Source organism: Pteropus medius, unplaced genomic scaffold, assembly GCF_902729225.1.
Source record: "Pteropus medius unplaced genomic scaffold, Ma_sr-lr_union100, whole genome shotgun sequence".
Classification (NCBI taxonomy): domain Eukaryota; kingdom Metazoa; phylum Chordata; class Mammalia; order Chiroptera; family Pteropodidae; genus Pteropus; species Pteropus medius.
In genome coordinates this window covers 6,120,912-6,144,473 of record NW_024354499.1, presented here as the reverse complement: position 1 = coordinate 6,144,473, position 23,562 = coordinate 6,120,912, and the positions used below count along the sequence as shown (strand labels likewise).

At 48.8% G+C, this 23,562-nt stretch overlaps 5 protein-coding genes and 2 long non-coding RNA genes across 12 annotated transcripts in view; 4 read left to right on the top strand and 3 right to left on the bottom strand.

The window, feature by feature from the left end:
• Nucleotides 1-5,421, top strand: part of CCDC142 (coiled-coil domain containing 142) — a 6,917-nt gene extending 1,496 nt beyond the window's left edge. The window contains exons 2-10 of one of the 3 annotated variants that reach the window (XR_005650596.1): nucleotides 94-180; nucleotides 244-402; nucleotides 535-665; nucleotides 737-850; nucleotides 3,510-3,624; nucleotides 3,829-4,006; nucleotides 4,131-4,330; nucleotides 4,497-4,969; nucleotides 5,338-5,421. Coding sequence is in view for 2 of the 3 variants with exons in the window: in XM_039852661.1 (XP_039708595.1) it covers nucleotides 94-180; nucleotides 244-402; nucleotides 535-665; nucleotides 737-850; nucleotides 3,510-3,624; nucleotides 3,829-4,006; nucleotides 4,131-4,330; nucleotides 4,497-4,753 (1,241 nt within the window). In the remaining variant the exon portion in view is untranslated. Of the gene's footprint in view, nucleotides 1-93; nucleotides 181-243; nucleotides 403-534; nucleotides 666-736; nucleotides 851-3,509; nucleotides 3,625-3,828; nucleotides 4,007-4,130; nucleotides 4,331-4,496 lie in introns of all 3 variants that reach the window. The other 2 variants (XM_039852662.1, XM_039852661.1) reach the window with 2 other exon arrangements.
• LOC120594564 (uncharacterized) lies at nucleotides 2,944-6,056 on the bottom strand. Its single transcript, XR_005650597.1, has 6 exons — nucleotides 5,915-6,056; nucleotides 5,313-5,806; nucleotides 4,925-5,029; nucleotides 4,652-4,838; nucleotides 4,119-4,182; nucleotides 2,944-3,321 (listed from the first exon to the last, which is right to left on the bottom strand). It is a non-coding gene; the product is annotated as an uncharacterized LOC120594564 (long non-coding RNA).
• MRPL53 (mitochondrial ribosomal protein L53) lies at nucleotides 5,632-9,799 on the top strand. 2 transcript variants are annotated; one of them, XM_039852686.1, is made up of 4 exons: nucleotides 5,632-5,833; nucleotides 5,933-6,045; nucleotides 6,153-6,232; nucleotides 9,670-9,799. In XM_039852686.1, the coding sequence occupies exons 1-4, from the start codon at nucleotides 5,670-5,672 to the stop codon at nucleotides 9,703-9,705; spliced, it is 393 nt and encodes a 130-aa protein (XP_039708620.1). In that variant the 5' UTR covers nucleotides 5,632-5,669; the 3' UTR covers nucleotides 9,706-9,799. The 2 variants fall into 2 exon arrangements, with proteins under 2 accessions (XP_039708620.1, XP_039708619.1); XM_039852685.1 differs by lacking the exon at nucleotides 9,670-9,799 and having other exon boundaries at nucleotides 6,153-8,889.
• A 7-nt stretch (nucleotides 9,800-9,806) lies between these two features.
• Nucleotides 9,807-13,567, top strand: MOGS (mannosyl-oligosaccharide glucosidase). The gene is made up of 4 exons (XM_039852660.1): nucleotides 9,807-10,315; nucleotides 10,503-10,729; nucleotides 11,193-11,389; nucleotides 11,618-13,567. Exons 1-4 carry the CDS (start codon nucleotides 9,964-9,966, stop codon nucleotides 13,356-13,358), a joined length of 2,517 nt encoding a protein of 838 aa, XP_039708594.1. The 5' UTR covers nucleotides 9,807-9,963; the 3' UTR covers nucleotides 13,359-13,567.
• A 158-nt stretch (nucleotides 13,568-13,725) lies between these two features.
• On the bottom strand, nucleotides 13,726-16,507 carry WBP1 (WW domain binding protein 1). 3 transcript variants are annotated; one of them, XM_039852682.1, is made up of 5 exons: nucleotides 15,921-16,156; nucleotides 15,484-15,585; nucleotides 14,867-14,969; nucleotides 14,565-14,741; nucleotides 13,726-14,400 (listed from the first exon to the last, which is right to left on the bottom strand). In XM_039852682.1, the coding sequence occupies exons 1-5, from the start codon at nucleotides 15,987-15,989 to the stop codon at nucleotides 13,940-13,942; spliced, it is 912 nt and encodes a 303-aa protein (XP_039708616.1). In that variant the 5' UTR covers nucleotides 15,990-16,156; the 3' UTR covers nucleotides 13,726-13,939. The 3 variants fall into 3 exon arrangements, with proteins under 3 accessions (XP_039708616.1, XP_039708617.1, XP_039708615.1); XM_039852681.1 differs by lacking the exon at nucleotides 15,921-16,156 and adding an exon at nucleotides 16,177-16,507 and having other exon boundaries at nucleotides 13,727-14,400; nucleotides 15,465-15,585; XM_039852683.1 differs by lacking the exon at nucleotides 15,484-15,585 and having other exon boundaries at nucleotides 15,921-16,157.
• A 135-nt stretch (nucleotides 16,508-16,642) lies between these two features.
• Nucleotides 16,643-19,465, bottom strand: INO80B (INO80 complex subunit B). The gene is made up of 5 exons (XM_039852680.1): nucleotides 19,304-19,465; nucleotides 18,880-19,072; nucleotides 18,539-18,657; nucleotides 18,215-18,384; nucleotides 16,643-17,257 (listed from the first exon to the last, which is right to left on the bottom strand). Exons 1-5 carry the CDS (start codon nucleotides 19,359-19,361, stop codon nucleotides 16,727-16,729), a joined length of 1,071 nt encoding a protein of 356 aa, XP_039708614.1. The 5' UTR covers nucleotides 19,362-19,465; the 3' UTR covers nucleotides 16,643-16,726.
• Nucleotides 19,466-19,499: 34 nt separating this feature from the next.
• Nucleotides 19,500-23,556, top strand: LOC120594565 (uncharacterized). The gene is made up of 3 exons (XR_005650598.1): nucleotides 19,500-19,883; nucleotides 21,650-21,721; nucleotides 22,509-23,556. It is a non-coding gene; the product is annotated as an uncharacterized LOC120594565 (long non-coding RNA).
• Nucleotides 23,557-23,562: the final 6 nt, after the last annotated feature.

The window sequence follows — 23,562 nt, the reverse complement described above, 5'->3', positions numbered from 1 at the left end:
GGAATGCCTCCACTCTTACCCATCACTGAGTGGGCATTGGTTGTGGAAAATTAAGGCCTTGTTTGCAGGCTCCAGGGTCATTTCTCCCATTAGCATCCCTGCCTCAGGAGTGTGAGAAGGAGCTGGCTTCTTTATGTCACAGTTTACTTCATCAGTCTCTTATCCGGAACTGGGACCAAGGTGAGAAGGAAGGGGCACTGGGAGTGACAAGCCTCAGGTTGCCCCTTCCCTATCAAACCATAGCCCTCTTATCCTCAGGCTTCTGCCAGGCCTTGGGAACTGCTAGTGACCAGAGCAGCTTTTCCTCATCCTCTCATACCACTGAACTTCTGCAACAGCTCTTCCCTCCTCTCTTGGATGCCCTTCAAGAACCCAAGTCAGGGTTGCTCTGTCAGCTTCCAGGTGAGATAAGGGGCTGAGGTTGGGGAAACAGAATGGTTGAGCTTATCTCCTTTATTCCTTCACTGTTCTGAAGCCCGCCTCCTCCCAAAGGTGCTCCATGACCGCTTGGATACTTGTCTCTCCCCTCCCCAGGTCCTGCACCCCTTGCCCTGGGGCTCTCCACTCTGCAGACATCCTTACTCTGGTTTGGGGGCAGAGCTCAGCAATATCTGGCAGCATGGGCCCCAGGTTCCTTCCTGCGCCTGATTCAGAAGGACTTACCTGTGAGTAGCTAGGGATGGGGAGGGAAGCAGCCTAGGCTGGGCTCAGACCTCACTCCCTATTTTTGCCAAAGCCTCTACTGCGTGAGGCAGCAGCTCTGTCTAGCCTAGCTTCAGAGGAAAGCTTGACCCTGGAGGTGGAGCAGCAGCTGGGCCTGGAGATACGGAAGCTGACAACACAGATCCAGGTGAGGAGAGTGGGGACCTTGACAATGGTCAGCTTTGGAGCTGGTGGTGGTGAGGGGCGGTGTGTGTGTCGCAGAACATCTCAGTGACCTGGAATCTTCTTGGAGTCTCTGTTAAATTTACCTTTCTTGCTTTGCCCATTTTTTGTTATTATGGAAAATTTCAAACATTTACAAAAATAGAAGAGTATAAATGGACTCCATATTCCCACCATGGAGGCTTTAACAATGGTCAACTCATGGTCAATTTTGTTTCATCTATATATTCCACCCCACCCCCCATGTCAAGTTCTGATTTTGTCATGTTAACAGCCACCGGTTTTTATTGCCTAGATCCACGATTTCATTAGAGGGTGCAAAGTGGTGATTTTCCAATTCTATCATTCCTTCTTCATTTATTATTTGGATTACTCATAAAGTGAAACTTGCCTTCATTAATTATTTGGCTGCTCTGAGGTTTATTTTGTAGAAAAAAGTAAGATAAAGGATTGAATACTATTATTTACTACTTTTCAATACAATGTTTCCTTTCTTTTTTAAACATGTAATTTGTATTATTATTAAAGTAATACATATCCATAGTTTAAAAGTGAAATAGAATATTATTTTAGAAGGCTTCTAATGAAAAAATAGCACTTTATATAATTGCCCCCGACTGCTACCATCGATTCCTGTTCCACAATGGTAACCTTCATTCACTCTTGGCTGTTTCTTCTAACATTTCTTATTTTCTTCTGCTATATTAATTTCTGCTATATTAATTTTTCCCCATTTTGCACATTATCTATTCCTACTAGGAAAGATGTCTGTTTTTTATTTTCTCTTCCTACCCAAATTTCTCCTTTGCCCTGAATAAGAGCATAGCTGTGGAGTTGTCCTTGTCCTTCTCCTTTCTCTGCATTCCTGCTCACTCACAGTGCCTTGGTGCTGTGGACCTTCTCCTCCACCCCTGCCAGTTTAGCCCTAAGCTACCATCTGTATCTGCCATCTCAATTTACTGTTGCCTCCTCCAACTCAACATGCCCCAAAGCAGGCTCCTCATGAGCAGGGTGGACAGTGATGGTCCTTGGAGCTCTGAGATGGGCATGTGGTGACAGATGCTCCATACCAGGCCTCTGGCTCAAGTTGGTGGCTAGGCAGCCTCAGATGAGTGGCAGAAGTTACTGGAGGTGGGGAGTTCATAGTTTCCTGGGGGAATCATGGGGAGATGGCCTGACCAAAGCAGAAGCTCCCTTTGTGTATTGTGTGTGCACGTGCGTGCGTGCATGTGTGCGTGCATGCACACATCTGGGGTGAGGGTCAGGGACTGTGGAAGAGTAAGCAAGTTGGCATCAAATGTGGAGGGCACTGAAAACCAGTCCGCAGATTTTGGGCTTTATCTCATGAGTGATAGGGAGCCACTGTAAGAGCTGGATGGGGACAGTGAAGACCATGACAGTTTGATCCAGCTACAGTGGTCAGGATGGAAGGGATAAGAAGAGTCCAGCTCTTGGTAGTTGTGGTGAGAAGACAGCAAAAGGAACAGGGACAGTGTGCTCACCGTGTGAACCAAACACTGTGCAAAGCACTCTGATGCTTTGCTTCTCTGCCTGGTGATTGCACTCTTGGGCATCTGCAATGTTGGGCATTCCACCACATACAGCACTGGGATGAAAAAGAATAATTCAATGTTGTGATTTTTCTCCCCAGCTGGTATGTAATGTCCCAGAAAGAAAGACTGTCTCAGTGTGTGACCTTGTATTTCTGGAGTGTTGAATGAAGGGTTCAGTTAAAAGAGGGGTAATTTCCTTGACATAAATAAGGAACAAGGGGGTGCTGATTTCTGGAAGAAGAGAGGAAGAGTTTGGATTTACATAGGCTGTTGTCAGAATATGTACCAGGAGCCACATGGGCTCCACCCCAACCTCCATGTCTGGCCCCCCAGGCCCTCTCCTCTCTTCAGGCTTGTTGGCATCTAATCGTCTTTTCTTCACAGACCTGCCACCACATGTCCCATTTCGTGGGGTTCTTCTCCAAAATGGATTGTAGAGACCCCCTCTTTTTTGCCGTCCTCTCCCCCTCCCAAAACAAAACCTATCACACCAAAGAAACCAAACCAGTACGTGGGCCTTTTCTTGCTTTACAGGTTACAATGCTCTAGAGAAATGCAAGTGGGTTGTCAGAATACTGAGTGTAAGGACTTCCCAAAAGTTCCTGAATCTCAGAAAGTTATAGTCTTTACTCTTTGTCTACATGCAATTCCTTCCTTTCTTTCATACATGGCAGCCAAAAGATTGTACAAATCTTTCTTTCTTCAGCCTGTCCCCAGCATTTGCTTTTGAACATTGGTGGTGGTGAGGGTGTCTTTCTCTTTTTTTTCCCATTAACGTTCCTATAAAAGAAAATTAACCTGGACGATTTCCATTTTCTGAACTAAGCTGAGGAGAGCAGGGTAATCCTGATGCGATTTCCCATAATCTCTTCTGGGTCCAAACCTTTTGGAAAACCCAATAAAAGATATGGCACTTCTCCTCAGAAAATGGCTGAGCCTATACAATTATGTGTACAATTCTGTTCTGGGATTGTATGGATGCCTGGTTAAATACCTCAGATTTAGAAAAGCACCAGAACTTGACAAGTCCATAACAGATAAACCCCTTTTACCTTCTCCCTATCCCCACAGCTCCTGCCTGAACAGTCATTAAGTCTCTTTTTTCAAGAATGTCATAAACAAGCTACACAGGGCTTCGAACTTCACATGCCAAGGGGTCGGTACTGGCAGCATCGTCTCTGTCCTGGTAACTCATTCCAGCATCCCCAGGGTTCCCAGGGGGTAAGAGTGTCCCAACCCCTCCAAATCCTGGTTTCATTTCTCTCTCTCCAAACCGGTCCTTACCTCCTGTGCCCCACTTCCCCTGCTAGAAATCTTACTCTTTTCCCCCAAACACTCCATTAGGACCTCTATATCCTTATATCCTGTCCTTTCTGTTCTGTGACTCCAGAACTGCCAAGTATTCCTAGTGAGTATGCCAGATTGGTGGTCCGCATTATACTGGAACCTGTGTTGCAAGGATTGCAGGGGTTGCCACCCCAAGCCCAGGCCCCTGCCCTGGGCCAGGCACTGACAGCCACCCTGGGTGCCTGGCTTGACCACATCCTTGCCCATAGGATCCGGTTCAGGTAGGGAGAAAAGGAGGCAGGGGCAGAGGGATGAACGGAACTGGAAAAGGGAAGGGGATAGTTGGGGTAGAGCAGTTTGAAGAGACAAGAGGGTCAGGTGGCCACATTGTACCTCGGCCTTCAGCCTGCAGGGGGCACTGCAGCTCAGGCAAGACTTTGGAGTGGTCCTGGAGTTGCTGGAAGAAGAGCGGTGGGGCCTGTCCCCTGAACTTCGCCAGACTCTGCTAACGCTCAGCATCTTCCAGCGGCTAGATGGGGCCCTGCTGTGTCTATTGCAGCAGCCACTGCCCAAGACTCGAGTCCACAGAGGGCCTCCCTGTTGCTGTGAGTCACTCCCCTTCCCCAACTCCAAGCTGTCTTGACTCTTTGCTCAGTATTTTATGTGCCCCATCCCCCATGTTCATCATTTAACTGGCTTTAGCCGCCGCACACCCCACCCCCACCCCCACCCCCCACAGCAGCCACCTGCCTTCTACTCCTGCCTTACCAGGTGTTTGTAATGAGGTCCAGACCTTGGAATTACCCAGCAGCAGCCTCAACAGCTTGGAGAGCTTGGAGCCCCCTCTTCGGCCTGGAGCACCCTCAGCGCAGACAGCTCAGCTGCTAAGCACATTGTGGGGAGGAGGACCTAGCCCCCAGGCTTACCTGGTGGGAAATCAGCAGGCCTGGCTTGCCCTGAGGCAGCACCGAAGACCCCGTTGGCATTTGCCTTTTCTTTCCTGCCTGGGGACCAGTCCTGAATCCTAAGGAGCCTGTTCAGGAGCCAGAAAGTCAGAGTTCCGCATCTCTGGCCGGAAAAGCCCAGATGTTTGGAACTGCAGGTTAAAGAAGCCTACAATTGGAAGCTTGGAAGAAAGAGAGAACCACCAACTACACAGCCTGGGCTAACAAGCTAAGAATCCAAGATCACTCCAGTACCTGGAATCCAGAGTAAACAGCAAAACCACAGCCTGGAATGTGGAGGTCAGCATCTCTGGAGGCTCGGCTAATTCCCCATCAGTGAATATATCTCACGGCTAGATGCTGGGAGGAGGTAAAAGAGAAAGATAAAAAGCAATAGAAAGTGGAGAGCCTAGATGCCACTTCCTCTTAAGTCCTCAGAGCCAGGCTAAACACAAAGTTCTTTGAATTCATCAGGAACCACAGAGGTAGAATAGGTATTTCTACAGCTGGATCAGTCCCAAGGGCTGTATCACCCTGTACACCCCTTCCCATTATTTTCAGCTATTTGAAGCACATTGGGCTGTAGGACCTTCACGTTTAAGCTTTGGTTACTCAGAGTTCAACATGTTTATTCTTCAATTACCTGAATGGTGTTTACCCCCTGGTAGATGCATAATCCCTGCCGTGATGGTGGTGCACTCTCCTTGGAAGGGACCAGCACTTAAGACTGGGCACAGCAGGGTACGGAAGGGGAAAAAGGCTGCAGAAAACCGACGTGTTATCAGAGACATGTGCAAATGGTTTCGGCACGGTTTATGTAGTTTCTTCATCGTGGTACAAGATAACTATGAACGACAGGTTGTATTTGATGACCGCTTACTTTGGGCCCCTCCATACCCTGTGCCGAAACCACCTCTCCTTTTTGGCTGGCCTTCTCCTCTGGGACTGCGGATCCGAGGCACCTGAGAGTCCGCCCTAGCGGCACTTGGTGCCTGCGGCAATGCGGCCACGCACAGCCCCTTACACTGACGACACTTCCGCCCGCGCGAGTGTTTCCGGGGCGGAGGTTACCATGGCTGCGGCTTTGGCTCGGCTGGGGCTCCGGGCTGTCAAGCAGGTTCGGGTTCAGTTCTGCCCCTTTGAGAAGAACGTGGAGTCCACGAGGTACGAGAGGGAGGGAGTGGGGATTGGAAGGGGCGCGCCTTCCTCCCACTATGGGTCCACCCCCCTCGGCCCAGCACTCACACTGCTTTCCCACCGCAGGACCTTCCTCCAGGCTGTGAGTAGCGAGAAGGTCCGCTCCACCAACCTCAGCTGCTCAGTGATTGCGGACGTGAGGCACGATGGCTCCGATCCCTGCGTGGACGTGCTCTTTGGTGGGCTCGCGAGGGAGTCTGGCGGGAGTGGGCGGCAGGCAGCCCGCGCGCCCGCAGCCTGGGCCTCTCTGTCCTTCTTGTACTTGATTCGTTCGTTTCTTCCCCAGGGGACGGGCATCGCCTGATTCTGCGCGGCGCCCACCTCACTGCCCAGGAAATGCTCACCGCCTTCGCTTCCCACATCCAGGCAAGGAGCGCGGCGGGGAGCGGGGACAAGCCTGACGCTGGTGCCGGGCGCTAACTGCGCGGAAGAGACTAAAAAGCCTGGGATTTGCTAGGACACTTATCCAAGAAAAGCTTGAATTAATCACTCAAATCATTATCTAGAGAGCCACAGAGAGCCCCCCGCCACACACACACACCCGCCCCCCGTGGCTACAAATTCAACCATTGTTTCTGGGACGAGACAGGATCCGGAGGTGTCTGGACAAACTTGAATTTATTTCACTTTTTTACCATCATTCATTGTTTAACCGTTTTAATTTTGGCTTCCCCCGTAACTCTCAAGGTACCTCTTGAACTACTTTCTTGGGTTAAACCCTACATTTCTGTTTGGCTTTAATCTCAACTTTTTTGCTATAGTCGGATTACCTACTTTTCTCCAAATCCTACCAACACTCTGTCCAAATAGAATTGATAATCTTACATACACATATACATACAAGCCTCACCCTCTGACTTGCCCATTACTTTTAAAGGTACTTCATCTGCCCAGCCACCTGGGCTGGAAACTACAGCATTATCTCTGGTTCTGTCCTCTCCTTTTTCCTGCATATCTAGTCAGTAAATTCTGAATATTGTGTCTTAAACAAAAGCTCTTGAAATGTTCTCTTCAATCCTATTCTTCTCCTTGTTGCATTCTCCCACCAGTCTCCTTTTTTTCTAATCATTTTTGAGGCTGCTTAATTTTATCTTTCCAAAGCACATCACTGGTTATATGTCTCACTACTACTTGTTTCAAAGAATAGTTCCTGAAGTACTTTTAGGCATTGTGCTTAAAGTATTTTTCATACTGAGTTACCACCTATTAGTATCAATCATGAAATCAATTTAGAGGGTAAATCAGCCTTTTAAAAACAAAGTAAAATAGAATTAAAAGTATCAGAATGTATGACACATGGAATAGGAAGTATTTTTTAAGAAACTTAAGTTTTAAGCATATAATTATGAATATATGTGTATGTAGATGTATATATATATAAAGTATGTGCATACATGTGTATCTGCACGTACGTAGTTGCAATAGAGAATTATTTCTTTCTGTAGGTTATGGGAAAAAATGGTTGCGAGCCATTCACTAGTTTAGAGAACTTCAGAATGCTCAACGAGGCAATCAAGGATCTCTAGATATTGGCTCCTGTGTACTTTGCCAAATACATTTTCCATGACTTTCCTACCACATTGCTATACTGCTTCTTTGCTTAAAAGAGTGCTACCTTCAAAGGGCTGTTTTTTCTCTCCCTTTTAAAAAAGAAAACTATCAGGAAGCAGTATAGTGTAGTTAAGAGCCAGAACACCTGGGGTTGAACTCCCACCTCTGCCCTTAAGTAGTTATGTAACTTTGGACAAATTACTTATTCTCTCAGTGCCTGTCCCCTCATTTGTAAAATGGGGATAATAGTACTTACCTTATAAGATTATTTAGAGGATTGAATAAATTGATATCTCTTAGGCACCCAGAACATTACTGGGAATTAAATAAATGTTATGTAAGAGGCCTTATCCTACTTCAGGTACACCATGAGAAGGCAGGGTTCTTTGGAAAAGACAGTAATGCTGAGAAAGATAGAAGACAGCAGGAAAAGAAGATCAAATATGAAGTGGATTGACTCCATAAAAGAAGTCATAGGCATGAGTTTATAGGAGTTGATCAGGGCTGTTGACATTGGGGACATTACTCATTCATGGGTCACCAGGAGTCTGAGCCAACTCAATGGCAGGTCACACAAGAGGCTTTATGTTATAGTTGAAAAGATACAATCTAGATTTGAGTTTCCCAGCTCTGGTTAATTGGCTATTATCTTTGGCTAGACTTAACCACTCATTTGTAAAATGGGGATGGTTCAAACATTGCTATAAACATGGATCGAGCACTGGCACTGTATTTCTAGATTGCGAATTTGAAGTTGGGGCTGTTTTCTCTGCGTCCCCAGCACCTTGCATAGTGCCTAATACAGAGTGTACAATAAATATTTGTTGAACTTACATTTAGCATCTACCTTGTGCTTATAATTGATTAGTAGTACTAAGATACAAAGATGAATAATAAAACAGGTATGCAATAAATGTTACAATAGAGATGTGCACTAGGTGCAGTGGTAGCAAGGAAGACAAGACTGAATTTGGGCAGAAGGCTTGTCGAATTGTTGAATGAGCAAGAAGTTACCAGTGCAGGATGGAGCCAGAAATCAGATTATAGTGAAATAGGAAGTGGGCATGCAGCATAGCATAAAGTATTAGATTTATATATGAGTTTGGATGGGAGGTGTGATAATAGCTAGAGTAGCATAAAGGTATGGAGTAGAGTTTTTCAAAAGATAATAGGGATTCGTACTTTATGAAAATACCTTCTGTGGAGGAGAGACTATTCCTTAATGTGACTGCTGCCTGACTCACCGGGTAGATCCTAGCCAGAACAGCGATTGCTTCCCAAAAATCCCCTCAGAGACTTTGATCGACCTTTCCCAGCCCCAGGCAAGAATATAAGGCATTTTACTCCTATCTGGTTTAGGTCACACTCCTTAGCGCCTGTCATGTGGTGTGGAGGATATTCATGTCTTGCTGCTACCCAATACGCACCTTATATGAAAGTTCCCTTAGTAAATTCTAGATGTAATGATGGAATTGTCAGCCTCTTTCTCCAGTCTTTTTGCCCTAGGGAATTTTACGTAATACCGTGTATGCTGAGCTGTTGGTGAGAAATAAGTAACTGAATCTAAGCGCTCTGAACCACCACCAAATGTAATGTTGACTCTTCTAGGTCAACTTGAGATGCTGATGCTACCCCTTTCCTACAGCCTTTCCTGGCCTGGACATAAGTGACCCTTAAGCTCCTTTGCTTCCTGGGTTGTAGAAAAGAAAAAATATGCATTCTCTAAGTGCCCACACCACCATTATTGTCCTTTTTAGGGTTCATCTAGATAAGGAATCTTGTAAACTGATGGAGATATGATTTGTCTAAAGTGCAAAGATACTGCTGGAACAGATTTAAGGCTTCCTCTTGGGCCCACTCCAGCACTCTCCACTAGGAAAGTGAGCAAAAACGATCCAGTTTGATTCAGATACACCTGGGTTCCAAGTGCCCCACTTTCTGTCTCCTGCCAGGGCCAAGTGACTTTAACTTTCTAAGCCACAGTTTTCAGCCACCTGAGTGGGGCATGGTAGGGAGAGGTTAAAAGTAAAAGCATCTCAGGTGCGTATGTATATATACATATACATATACATATACATATACATATACATATATATATATGTGTATATATGTATATATGTAATATACATATATATGTATATATATACACACACACACACATACACACACATATATATGTATACACACACACATTTGAAATATATTTAAAAGAGCGCAGTGTGAGATTGGTTTCTTTTTTTTTTTTCTACTAGCCTGTAAACTCCGTGAGGACACCAAATAAATGCTAACCCAGTGAACGCGGAGCCTACCCAATGACTAGCCCTGTGCCACACCCGCGATAGCGGTTCGGAGCTCGGTGTCTTAACCTGACGTAGCGGGGCTGGACTTCCGGCAAGAGGCGGAAGCAGAGCAGAAGGCCGGGGCAGGCTGTTGCTGCTGAAAAATCTGTGGCTACCCCGCGCTGCGCTCGAGCCGAGGAGGCGAGGCAGACCTCGGGCTCCTTTGCCGCCTCCCGGAGCTCTCACGACGCCGACCTCCTTGCCAGAATGGCTCGGGGCGAGCGGCGGCGCCGCGGAACGCTGGCAGATGGAGCGCGGACCGCTGAGGGGGCGTCTCGAAGCGGCACCGCGCGACGGGACAGCCGTGTTGGCATGACCCGTGGCACGGTCGTGGGAGCCGTTCTGGCCATCGTAGTCCTGCCTCTGGCCCTGAGTCTGTCGGGAAGCTGGCTGCTGGCGTGGCATCGCGCGCGGCAGGCGGTCACGCTGCACTCCGCGCCCCCCGCGCTGCCTCTCAACTCTTCGAGCCCCGCCGTGGCCCCGCACCTCTTCTGGGGCACTTACCGCCCTCACGTATACTTTGGCATGAAGACCCGCAGCGCTCAGCCCCTCCTCACCGGTAACCGGGCCCCAGCGGGCAGGCAGGCGAACTCTTAATCTGGATGCCCCAGCTTCATGCCAGAGCAGGAATGGGGAGGAGTGGATCAGGAGAGTTATGAAGAGGGATGACCCTGAAGTTCTCAGAGACCCAGAGGGACAGGATTCTTTCTCTCTCTCTTTGACTTACGTGGCCATTCTACCCCCAGGACTGATGTGGGCGCAGCAAGGGCCTGCCCCAGGGACCCCTAAGCTCAGGCACACGTGTGAGCAGGGAGACGGAGTGGGTCCCTATGGCTGGGAGTTCCACGACGGTCTCTCCTTCGGGCGGCAGCACATCCAGGATGGGGCTTTAAGGCTCACTACTGAATTCGTCAAGAGACCTGGGGGTCAGCACGGAGGAGACTGGAGCTGGAGAGTGACTGTAGAGCCTCAGGTCAGGGTCTCAGGACACCGTTACCCCAGCTCAGACTCCTTCCACCCTTCCTTTGCTGCCAGGAATGCAGTATGAAGTGGGGAGGAGTGGGTAGTAACAGCTCTGAGTCTGCCTGCCTTAAACACTTGCCTGTAAGATCATCTCTATTTACTATCTCTGGTTTCCTTTTCTGTAAAATGGAGATAAAAATAGCACCTAACTCAACAAGATTGTAAGAATTAAAGGAAATAATATATAGTGTTCTTAGCATAATACATAGAAGTGCTCTCTTATTTCCCAGAGAACCATGTGCAAGGCTCTTTATTTCATCCCACTGTGTGCTTACCTGCAGTGACCCTCAACACTGCCAGATGTATGTTTCTCATGTTGCTCCTACCTGGTGCTCCTTTCCCTCAATAAGTCTGATTCTCAAGGGAGAATGCCAATCTAATGTTGTGTTTTTCTGTCCTCTGTGGTCATCCAGGCCCCAGGTACCTCTGCCCTCCCTTTGGTGTCCTTGTTCTTCTATGTGGTGACAGATGGCGAGGAAGTCTTAGTGCCAGAGGTTGGAGCTAAGGGGCAGTTGAAGTTCATCAGTGGGCACACCAATGAACTTGGTGACTTCCGTTTTACACTTCTGGCACCAACCAGTCCTGGGGATACTGGTCCCAAGTATGGCAGGTAACTGGGGGAAGAGTGTGTGGGGTGGTGGTAGGGGTGGTATGGATGCTGACTTGATTTCTTTCTCCCCTACTCTGCCCTCTTTCCAGTTATTTTCCTTCTCACTAGGCTCCAGTCCCTTGCATTGCCAAAATCCTCCCATACTGACTCCTGATCACCTCATATTTCTTAGTAATACCCTCTGCTTCCTCCTCAATAATACTTCCTATTTATCTTTTTCTCTTCAAGCTACAATGTCTTCTGGTCCTCCAACCCAGGACTTCCCTTGCTGACAGAAGTGGTGAAGAGTCGCCTAAATAGCTGGTTTCAGCATCGGCCCCCAGGGGCCTCCTCTGAACGCTACCTTGGCTTGCCAGGATCTCTGAAGTGGGAGGACAGAGGCCCAAGTGGGCAAGAACAGGGACAAGGGCAGTTCTTGATACAACAGGTGACACTGAAAGTCCCATTTTCAATGGAGCTGGTATTTGAATCAGGCAGTGCCCGGGCAGAAAACCAAGCCCTGGGGCAGCTGGCAGGTAGCCTGCTGACCCAGGCCCTGGAGAGCCATACTGAAGCCTTTAGAGAGCGATTTGAGAAGACGTTCCGGCTGCAGGAGAAGGGCCTGAGCACTGAGGAGCAGGCTTTGGGTCAGGCCGCCCTCAGTGGCCTCCTCGGTGGAATTGGCTACTTCTATGGACAAGGTCTGGTATTGCCAGACACGAGTGTTGAGGGGTCTGAGCAGAAGGTGGCCCCAGCCCTTTTCCCACCTGTCCCTCTCTTCACAGCAGTGCCCTCTCGGTCATTCTTTCCACGAGGCTTCCTCTGGGACGAGGGCTTTCACCAGCTGGTGGTCCAGCGGTGGGATCCCTACCTCACCCGGGAAGCCCTAGGCCACTGGCTGGGGCTGCTCAATGCTGATGGCTGGATTGGGCGGGAGCAGGTGCTGGGGGATGAGGCTCGAGCCCGGGTACCCCCAGAATTCCTGGTGCAACGGACTGTCCACGCCAACCCCCCAACCCTACTTTTACCTGTAGCCCACATGCTAAAGGGTGGTGACCCTGCCGACTTAGCCTTCCTCCGCAGGGCCTTCCCTCGCCTGCATGCATGGTTCTCTTGGCTCCATCAGAGCCAGGCAGGGCCAGTGCCATTGTCTTACCGCTGGCGGGGCCGGGACCCAGTTTTGCCAACCCTATTGAACCCCAAGACACTGCCTTCAGGGCTAGATGACTATCCCCGGGCTTCACACCCTTCAGCCACCGAGCGGCACCTGGACCTGCGGTGCTGGGTGGCACTAGGTGCCCGTGTGATGGTGCGGCTAGCAGAGCAGCTAGGAGAAACTGAGGCAGCTGCAGAGCTGGGCCCACTGGCTGCCTCATTGGAGACAGAGGAAATCCTGGATGAGCTACACTGGGCCCCAGAGCTAGGAGTCTTTGCAGACTTTGGGAACCACACAAAAGCCGTGCATCTAAAGCCTCAGTCCCCTCAGGGGCTAGTGCGGGTAGTGGGCCGGCCCCATCCTCGCTTACAATATGTGGATGCATTGGGCTATGTCAGTCTTTTTCCCTTGCTGCTGCGGCTGCTGGACCCCCACTCATCCCGCCTTGGTCCTCTGCTGGATGTTCTAGCTGACAGTCGTCATCTCTGGAGCCCCTTTGGTTTGCGCTCCCTTGCAGCCTCTAGCTCCTTTTATGGCCAGCGCAATTCAGAGCATGATCCTCCCTACTGGCGGGGTGCCGTGTGGCTCAATATCAACTACCTGGCCTTGGGAGCTCTCCACCACTATGGGCATCTGGAGGGTCCCCACCAGGCCCGGGCTGCCAAGCTCCACAAGAAGCTGCGTGCCAATGTGGTGGGCAATGTGTGGCGGCAGTACCAGGCCACAGGGTTCCTGTGGGAGCACTACAGTGACTGGGACGGGAAGGGCATGGGCTGCCGCCCTTTCCATGGTTGGACTAGCCTTGTCCTACTGGCCATGGCTGAAGACTACTAAAGGGGGAAGGGGGAAGGGGAGCCAGGCACCTTGTGCCACTCTGGACTAGAGGGAAAAGGTCTCTAGCTTCTTCCCCCCAGTCCTCAGATACCAGTTTCAGACTCTCCTCAGCTCATCTCAGGTTTCTCCTTACTGTCATCCCATACAGCTCTGGGGTGAATGTGAATTTGGAGTCTATTTTTCTAAATAAATTGAAAAACCATGCCAAACTCTTGCTCTTGCCAGCTTTGCCTCATCAAGAGGTCTTAATCCAGGCCTTAGGGATGCCTGCTGTCTTTCAGAGAAAGTACAAAAAGTGGCCATTACCTGTTCCCTCCAAATCCAGTGTCAGATTAAGTGCAGTGCAGTGAGTTGAGCACTAGTCCACCCAAGTCCACAAGCATCTGGTTCACTTTAATGAGATCAAAGGCTCCTGTGTATGTTGTGGGGGTTAGAGCTAGCACAGTCCCCCAAACATTGCTCCTCTCCTCAGGATTCCAGCCCTTTTAGGCAGATTCTAGGAGGGCAGGGAAGAGGCAGAGAACTCAAGGAGTTGGGACCAGGGCTGTTTCTGGTGGACAAGTAACCCCCTCTAAGACTGCTTATGGGATGTTCCCTTCACTGGAAGTCAGCCCCACAGGAGAAACCTGGAGCATGGGATCTAGGGGCAGCACAAAAGGGGAGTGGTCCCCCAGATCTGGCTGGGTGACACTAACCCTAGCCTCCTTGAGTGGCTCGCCATCACTAGAGTCAGGACAAGGGCAGAGCTCAATACCCGAGTCACCGGTCAGGCGGCGATAGCGGCAGGAGAGGGGTGTGGGGACAGGGCTCACCCCTGCCTCAGGCCCACCCTCCTGATGAGGGGGGACACTCTGGTGGGAGGAAACACCTTCCACATTTGTTCCCTCGTAGTGGGCAGAGCAGCTAGAAGCAGAGGAGCAGCAGGTGCATTCCCTGGAAGCAGTCAAGGGGCAGCCTGAGGCCACAGTGTAAGGAGGCGGCGGTGTGCCCGGGTGGTGCACCACATCCTCATAGGCTGGAGGTTTGAAGGCGCTGAGGAGGCCTGCAGGAAAGAATGGCATGATTGGTTGAAGGCAACCAGGGGTGAGGTGGCAGTCACTTTCTTGTTAGGGAAAGTGTGCTTTGAAATGTCTAGAAAGAATGGGGATGATTCAGGGTTCTAGTTGGGGAAGAGCCACTGGTAGCCCGGAGTCTCAAGTCACTCACGAAGGTCAAGCAGTGAACCAGTAGGGACAGGGCCAGCCCCATGGCATGCCCCATGGTAGGCCAATAAGTTGATCTCTCGCTGCCGCTGCTGTTGCTGCAGCCGGAGTTTAGCCCGTCGATGGCGGAAGGCACAACAGCAGCTAAAAAGGATGAGGACAGTCCAGAGCAGCCAGAACCCTGCAGGTGGTAAGGAGGAAGAGTCTTAGATACCTCACGCAGAGAAGGGTCCTTGAAGTCTGGAATTCTGAGGTCTAAGGGAGGGTGGGCAGAAGGACCTGCAAATAGCCCCGTTGGAGACTCACACCAGAGTTCATAGTAGTAGGTACAGCAGCCAGTCTCCCCGCAACAGTGACCACTCTCACAGAGGTAGGGCTGGTTGTTCACTCCTGGGCACAGCTCTCGAAGCTGGGAGCAAGGAGGCACTTAGATTCAAGGGCAATTCTAGCCCAAGGCACTGTCTACTCCACCCCTACCTGCTGCATGCACATACAGAAGAATCCCACCCTGTGAATCAAGTTTAGTTAAGAGATCTATGGAGAGGGAGAATAGTGGTGCTGAGAGGAGTGTTCAAAAATCTGAAGGGTTGTCACCAAGGAAGAGGATTTGGAAGAGCAAGAATCAGTCTAGAGAACAAGATGAAGGTATGGACATACAGAGCTGCAAATTTCAGCTTTGCATATAGGCTGGCCTCCAAGGTGTTTTCTGTTAATGGAGTGTTTTGGTAGAAGCCAGAAGACTGAGCTATCTCAAAGCCTTGGACAATGGGCAAGGGGTTTAAAGTAATTTCTAAAGCTAAAATGCTTTCATCATCCCCCACGGCCTGCCACTCCCCATCCCCAAGGTGATCTTTCCACCCTCGGGGCTCAGACTTCCTAGAGTAGAGAAGGGGCAGGGTGAGACCCAGAGCAGTGCTCCCAACCAGATGGGATTGCTGTGGATGATGAAGGATGGCATCCAGGGTGCGACTCTGGGTTCCAGGTCCTCTCCAAATTGCTCCCTCAAGAGAAGACGCTGCTGGATTCTGTTGTGACAATAGGCACACAGAAAAATATCACAAATAACTGTTGTAAGACAGGGAGCCTCCCTGGGGCCTCACTATGCCTCTGGTCACTGGAGAGCCACTGTAAGCTCCACTGCAGCCATGAGATGGGTCTATGAGGCTGCAGGAAAAGTCAACTGCATGCATCTACGTTACAAAGTTTAGACAAAGAGTGGAAGGGGCATATTTAGGAACTTCACAGTACCTTTAACTCCGTGAGCTCCTCCCCCATCCCCACCATTCCAAAAGAAAGGGGCAGTAAAGGGGAAAGGGAAATAAATGGCTGTCATGACAGGCTTTGGGAGCTGTTGGGATACCTGCTGTTGCGGCACCCGAAGTGCCTCCCAGGCCTCTTCGCTGCTGTTCCCGCTGCTGGCCTGAGCCATGCCTCCACCTACAGCCCCCAGAAGACCACAGCCTCCTCTACCGCCAGCTGCCCCGCCCCTGCCACCTCTGCCGCCACCGCCATGGTCCCTGCCCGGCCCATCTTCACTGCCGCTACCATCACTCCGCGGTCGGAGCTCCCATCCGGGGAGAGCTCTGCCAACTAGAACCCAGGTTGCTCTATCCTACCAATCAGCATCGCTCTCCGGCACATGAGCCAATAGGAGCGGATCGGAGGCTTCTCCCGGTGACCAATACACAGCAGCGCCTACGCCACTCTCCCAGACAACAAGAGCTTTCACAGACAAAGAGTGGGGTAAGGCTCGAACCACGGCCCTGACAGACAGCGCCAGCAGCCAATAGAAACAGCAGAACAGGCTTCGAATTGTCAACCAATGAACGGCCGTCCAGAAGAGCAACTTTCCCCGCTGATTGGTTCGAGCCCTGCTTTTGGCAAGACGCCAAAAGCCTAACCACGCCAGGTAATTCTGCTGGAAATCCTGCTGGAAGAGGTAGCAGGATCCCAAGTCAGTTGGAGTCTGGGAGCTAGCGGCCAGTCTTCCTGCGGCCTGGCGTCGACGCAAGCTCCGATTGGAGCAAGATGTGTGTACGGGGAATTGGCCTCCCATACCCCATTCTCCCAATTCTGTACAAGTCGGGACACCGGATAAAATTTAATAGGGTGGGGAAGACACTGAATCCAGGCAGGAGAGAGGGCAGAGAGTCTGGGTTAAGGACCTTACGTAGCCAAAAGGGGGGATCCAGGCCCCTCGGGCCCCCCCAGCCTCATCTGCAGGTTGATGCGGTAGCACTGAAGGCTGCAGAGCGCCTGGCCAGTGCGGGAGCAGGCGTACCGGCGCGGGTGCGGGCAGCCAGGGACAGAGCATCGTGGCGGAGGGCCAGACAGAGATGGTCGCTGAGACACTGGCACGGGGGTGGGGACGCCTGGTGGGAAGGAAAGGGTGGAACCCTGTGCCCCACTACTGTAGCGCACCATGGGGGCCGGGGCCACAGTCCGCCCTCCCCTCCGTTCGCCCCGAGCAGCCCCTCGGCCTCCCCGCCCGCTGGGCGCCGCAGTCTTGGTGAGGCGCTCAATAGTCTGGTTCTTGTGCTCCTCAGCCCGCCGCGCAGCCTGCAGCCGCCTCTTACGGGCCCGCTCCTCGCGCTTTAGCAGCATCTCCTCGGTGAGGGCGGGGGCAGGGCAGTCCCCAGCCACAGGCAGTGGCAGCATCGGGGAAGGCTGACTCTGCGCCTTCTGGAGCAGAGCTCGCTGGGGAGAGACAGATGGAGTCAGAAAATGGTCAGGCGAGGTCCGCAGGAACTGGGAAGGGGTAAGGAGTAAGGGTGTGAGGGTACGTAGAAAGCAGGGTTTCAAGGAGCACAGGCCTTGGGAAAAGGGGTGGAATGTGCACCCTTCTCCAGGATCCCTTAATACTGCCTCCTCCCAGGTCTCCAACTTACAGCTTTAGATCCTTGACTCTCAAGGTAAAGAGTATTAGTAATGTTACCTGCCTGTCCTGTGTACCATAACTGCACATGTCTGGGAGTTTTGGTTGTTGTTTTAAACCACTTTATCTCAATGGATAGCATCAATTGGATAACTGCTCAAGCCAGGTTTAGCCTTGATTCCTCTTCCCTGCACCCAACAAATGTCTACTTCCAAAATATATCCATCTGATTTTCTCCAACAACTTCACCTTGCTTCAAGCCACCACCATCTCTCACATGACTACTTCAACAGCTTTCTACCTGCTGTCCTGGTTTCATTCCTTAACTCCACTAAGAAACCAAAGCAATCTATGGAAATGTAAGTCAAATATATCACTTCTCTGCATACAATTCCTCCATGTCTTAGTCACACTTTCCTCCTTGACCACTAGGCATGTTCCACTCTCAGGGCTTTTGTGCCTGCTGGTCTCTCTGCCTGAAAAGCTCTTCTGGTATTGGAAATGTTTTCTCTTCATAGAGGTCATCCCTCCCTATCTAATGTTGTCTCTTTTCCACCACTTTCTGTTTCATCACTCTGTTTTTGTTATAAACCTAACAACTTTTCAAAATTATTTACTTATTTATCCCCCCAATACACACATGAATATCAGCTCCATGAGAACAGAAACCTTGTTTGTCTTTTCTCCATCACTGATTCCCCACTGCCCAGCAAAGTTCTTAGGACATGCAAGGTTCTCTCTATATATTTGGTAACTGAATAAAGAATGAATCAATTTACCTGTCGAGCAGTAAGCAGCCGTTCATTGATTTCCTTCTTGAGGTCTCCATTGTCATCCAGCTCCCCCTTCTCCAGGGCATCCAGCCACCTCTGTTCCTCCTCTTCCTCCTGACCCCCTAAGCCCCCTGATAGGTCACGAAGCGGGGAGGGGGACAAATTACTGTCTTCATCTGGAAAGTTGGAGAGATAAAATAATTGTTCAGATGGAGCACCCTAATTTGCCCAGGTTAATGCTGGGATACTCAAAATTCTCACCCCATCTCGAACAAAACCTCTCCCCTTAACCACGTATAAGAATAAACCCCACCTCCAGATCCTTCTCACCCAGCCAGGCACGGTACTGCTCAAGGGGGACTCCTTCCATAGGCTCCTCTTCATTATCCACAACCATAAGAGGAGAGGGTGAGCGAGGCCCCTCAGGAATCACAGTGAAGGTAGGAACACTGCAGAGAAGCAACACCACACTGTAAGCTGAGCAAGTGTCTCCCTTCTGCTTAGTAGCTACTTCTAGCTTTCTCTACACCCTCTAGTGTTCTTGCTGCCTTAACCTAGACCCTTAAGTCAGTGTCCATTCTCAGTCTCCTGGAAAGCTCAGCCAGCTTCCCCTTCTATCTTTGCCTGCTCCTAAAGTTCCCCAGGTAAAACCTTGGCTCTCTTAGCCTCACCTCTTGGTGCCTAGGACCTGCCCACCCAGCTTGATTTTGAGTTTGAGCTGGGGCTTGGGAGGAGATGGCTGTGTGGGCCCAGCCTCTTCTTCCTGGTGGTGTTTCTTCTTGTGTTTCTTCTTGTGCTTCTTGTGCTTTTTTTTGTGCACTCCGTGGCCGTGAGCACTCGCAAGACTCAACTCCAGCGCTTCCCCTGCGGAAGGAGAGACTCTCAACGGTGTTCGGTAGGAGCGCAGCAGTGAGAATCCTGAAGAACTCAATACCCCTTAAGAGGTCCCACTCTTCCCGCGGTACTCGCGGTTACCATAACAACAGCCCTGCCTTTCTCCTCCCACCTGTGGCGAAGTACCTTGGAAGCTCCGAAGAGGAAGACAAGGACTCCTTTTCTGTGAATGCCTAAGATGCTTTATCGACCTACACGTACCTGGTTCAGGGACCTCCATAGCCCCAGAGGTGCTCCCGCGCCGCCACAGCTTACTCATGGGGTCTTGCTAGGAAACGAGGCTGGCAATGGTCGGGACACAGGCAGACATACCTTTTCCGCCCCGCGGAAGAACTAACACCAGCAAAATAATCGGTCACTTCCGGTGCGTGGCAACCATGCTTGTGCGGGGCATGCTTTACGGCTAAAAGTCCTCCCAGAGAAACAACAATACTTCCAACAAAAGTTCCGGACCCTTTGAGGCTGGTACAACTCAAATGGGCAGGACTTTCCCCTGATTTCGTCTCTCCACACCGGATTCTAGAGCTCAGCGCGGGCGATTCAATTATTATTACACTCAGGCGTGGTGAGCATATGCTCCGGACCAAATTCGAGGCTAGGCTATGAGGATACAAAGATGAATATGAACACTTTCCTCTGTTTTTGAGGAGCTCACAGTTCGGTGGAAGAATACATAAGGAATTGTATTGCTGGCAAAACGGCAGAAGTGCTTAACAGCACAAGTGCCCTAGGAGCAGAGCAAGTGGTGTTTAAGCCTAAATTCTCATTAGTAGAGAAATGGGTAAGTGAATTATGGTGCATCTGTCCAATATGGACCATCATGTTGCTAACAAACGTTAAGAGTGATCAGTAATTGATAAAATTGGCATGGAATTTAGATCAGAGTGGATAATAACACTGAAAACAATCTAGGGGTTCCTCTTATGAAACAACAAAATAATATGGTGTATGGATTTGGTACATCCATATAACGGGAAGCTCTGCTGCTATTAAAAGAAATGAGGCCCCAGGAGTTTACTCAAGAAACTGGTGATGGCAATTCTGATGGGTGACTGGGGAACAAGGATGAAGGGAGACTTGTTTTTCATAAAATACCCTTTCGTGCCTATGGAATTTTGTATAAAATGTGTTTTACCTAATTTAAAAAAAAAAAGAACAAGGTAGATCTATGTGCTGATATATGAAACAAGAAAAGCAAGTTTTAAAATGATGTGATCCCATTTTAAAAGGCATAACATGCTACCATATGCATAGAAAAAAATTAAGGAATGTATACTATACCATTATTGGTGGTTATCCTTAGAAGTTGGAGAACTTTCACTATTTAGATCCATAATGAATTTTCTTACAGCCCATATTTATCACATTTATAATTAGAATAAAGCACCATCTATATACATATATTTAAATATGTATGATATGTGTATCTGAACAGGGTAGCAGCAGTGAACAAAAAAAGAACTGATTCAAGAGATTTCATTGGTTAAAGGAATCAACGAAAAATTTTATGTGAGAATTCAGTCAGTAAGTATAGTATAGTATAGTGATTCAATGTACTATAGAGATTCAAATTAAGAGAATAGACTTTGGAGTCAGACAAGCCTATTATCAAATCCCAGTTCTACCATATGGACAAAAAGGGGCCACATACTAAACCTGACAAGCTCAAGGCAGGCCCTACAAACTCAGAGACCAAAAGCAACCACATAGAATGGCGGATAGTCATGTCTTAGGCCTATAGCTTCCTCGAAAAAGGTCAATCTTTACCTTAAGTGAGCATGTCTATTGTCTTTTTGTATCTAAGATAACATACCTTTGAAATGTCAGAGTAATCCCTTTTTTGGGACCCCTGAGGGCACAACCCACTGCACCAAAGCATTAGACCACAGAACCCTCATTGTTATCTTGTTCCCCACATACCATCTCTATGTGCTGTAAATGTTGTTAACTATCCTGTACCCACCAATGTAAAAGGAGTGTGTGTCTCTCTGTTTTACTTTTTATCCAATCCCAGAGATTTCTCCGCTTTGCTTTCTTTCACTTGCTTAGTCTACCAATGGTTTTCACGTAACCTCCTTACATCTCCTCCTTTGATTCTAATGTATAAAATAAGCTGCCAATTCTCCAAAATTCTCTAGAGCACTTTCTCAATTCGTTGAAATTTTGCCTCCTGGCTATTGTCATCAGTTTGGCTCAAAGTCATAAAAATTCTCCACATATTTGGACGTTTCTTACATTGACAACCATCTATTAGCATGTAATCTTGGGCATAAAGTTATTTAAGCTCTCTGAACCTCAGATTTTAATTTTGTGAGATGGAATGAAGTAGGACCTACTTCACAGGGCTCTTTCAAGGAGTAAAGCAAATCTAGAATGTAAAGTACCTAAGGTAGTATCTGTCACATGGTAGATGTTCAATAAGCAAACAACAATAATAAATGACTTCAACATTTTTAGCCCAAGTATTTTGAGGGAATAAGGTGTTTTAAATAAAGAGAACATAGGGAGAGAAGCAAATAAAATGAGAATCATTTCTTTCTGCCTAAGGTACATTTGTAGAGCCTGTGGGAATGCCCAGATGAAGATGGGCTACTGAGAGAAGAAGCCAATGCAGAAAATGTGAGTGGGGGTATCATCGGCATAATAAGAGGTCCCTAAAGGGAAGAGAACAGATGAAACATTCCAGCAAGAGCAAGTAGATAAAGAGGAAAGGACCAGAAACACATCTGAGCGGGCACCTGTCCTGGACGGGTAGGCAGATGAGCCAGGCTGGGTTGAGAAGAGGAGGTCAAGAGAGGCAAGAAAGGCATGCAAAGGCAGGGAGTATCAGCAGATGAAGGCTATGATCAGCTGTGTACAGACCTGCAAAGGGCAGGCTGAGCTCCAAGAAAAGGATGCATTCTAGTAGGGTGTGAAGGCAGTAGTCAGTCCTCTATCACCAGGAGTTAAAGAGAGGGATCACCTGCAGTTAGCGTTAGAGTTTATAACCTGCTTTCATATCCCTTCTCTCCCTTGATCTCCATGGTAGTGCTGTAAGGGAGATGCTATCGTTCCCTCAAACTGAGGCTCAGAGAAGTTAAATGATTTAGCCAATCAAATAGGGAGTGACAGAGCCCGACTCAAACAGAAGCTTCCTGACACTGGGCCTAGTGGTGTTTCCTCAACATCCTGATACCCAGTAGGGAGAAAGTGGGGACAGCAAGTAGCCACTGGCTTTATTATTTTGTTTTGTTTTTAGTTTTGCTTTGTTTAGAGTGGGAAAGATGTGAGTATGTTTGTAAGCTGAAAGGAATAACTTTATCCTTCCGAAAAGTTCTTGGCCTTATTTTTTAAATATAATTTATTTTGAAATAATTTTAAACTTACAGAAAAGTTGCAAGACCACAAATAACTTTTAAATCTTCAGATTTCTTTTAGGTATCTCTTTGCTGATTTACTTCAACTGATGGTTTATGGAGTACTTCCTAAGTGCCAGGCACTGTGCATAAAGCAGTGGACAAGACAGACCTGGGGAGCTTATGGTATAGAGAAGCGACAATAGATAGTCGCTTCCTTTCTTTCACCTCATCTATCCTTTGAGGTTTATCTCAAAGGCCACAAATTTTATAAAATCTTTTGATCTGCCTTTCCCACCAACCAGAAGAACTCCATTTTCCATGTAAACTTTTGCAAGTTGAGGACGTTTGTTGTTTTTCCTGTCCAGCATCCATTCCCTCACTGTAAGCTGAGCAAGTGTCTCCTGGAACAGTCTTTGGGAACCACTTCTCCCCTCCTCTCTCTTTCTCAGCTCACTGGGTTCTAACTGGTCTCCAGGAGTGTGTAAGTAGTCCAGGCCTGGCCCACTGGACAGAGAATCCTCCTTAGTCTAGTGACTGTTTCAGGTCTGGCCACACCTCTGGCTACATAGATTGGTTTGGGAGGGATAAATGATCCCAAATGGCCCATAGTGAATACCAGACACATGTAGGCGCTTCAGGAAACAGCTCTCTTTTCCACTAAATTTAAGCCTGAAAAGTATAGACTCAGAATTTTTGGCAACAATCATGTTATGCTGTGGAGAGTGAAGCCAACATGGAGGAAAGAAGAGCCAGTTGTTGGGAAGAGACAGGATCCTTGCATCACTGAATGCCAGGGTCGAGCCATATACAAAGCCTGATCGCTGGTCATTTTAGTTCCTTAGGGCAATAAATTTCCCTTTTTGCTGAAGTAATTTTAAGTCAAGTTCTTTAACAAAATATTGAGTAATTTGCCATAACAGAGCAATGCTAACCTGGGCTGTCTAAAGCTAAAGGCTGATATTTTTCTGGCTCCAGCTCATCTACTATGAAGGAGCCTCTCTCTCTCTTTCTCTCCAATAAGTTCTGAAGTCCCCAGGAGACTCCTCATGTGTCTTCAGCAAGCTAATCCTCTGACATTTCCTTCTCTCTCGGTTCTCTGGAAGTGAGGAGGGCCTTCCCCCG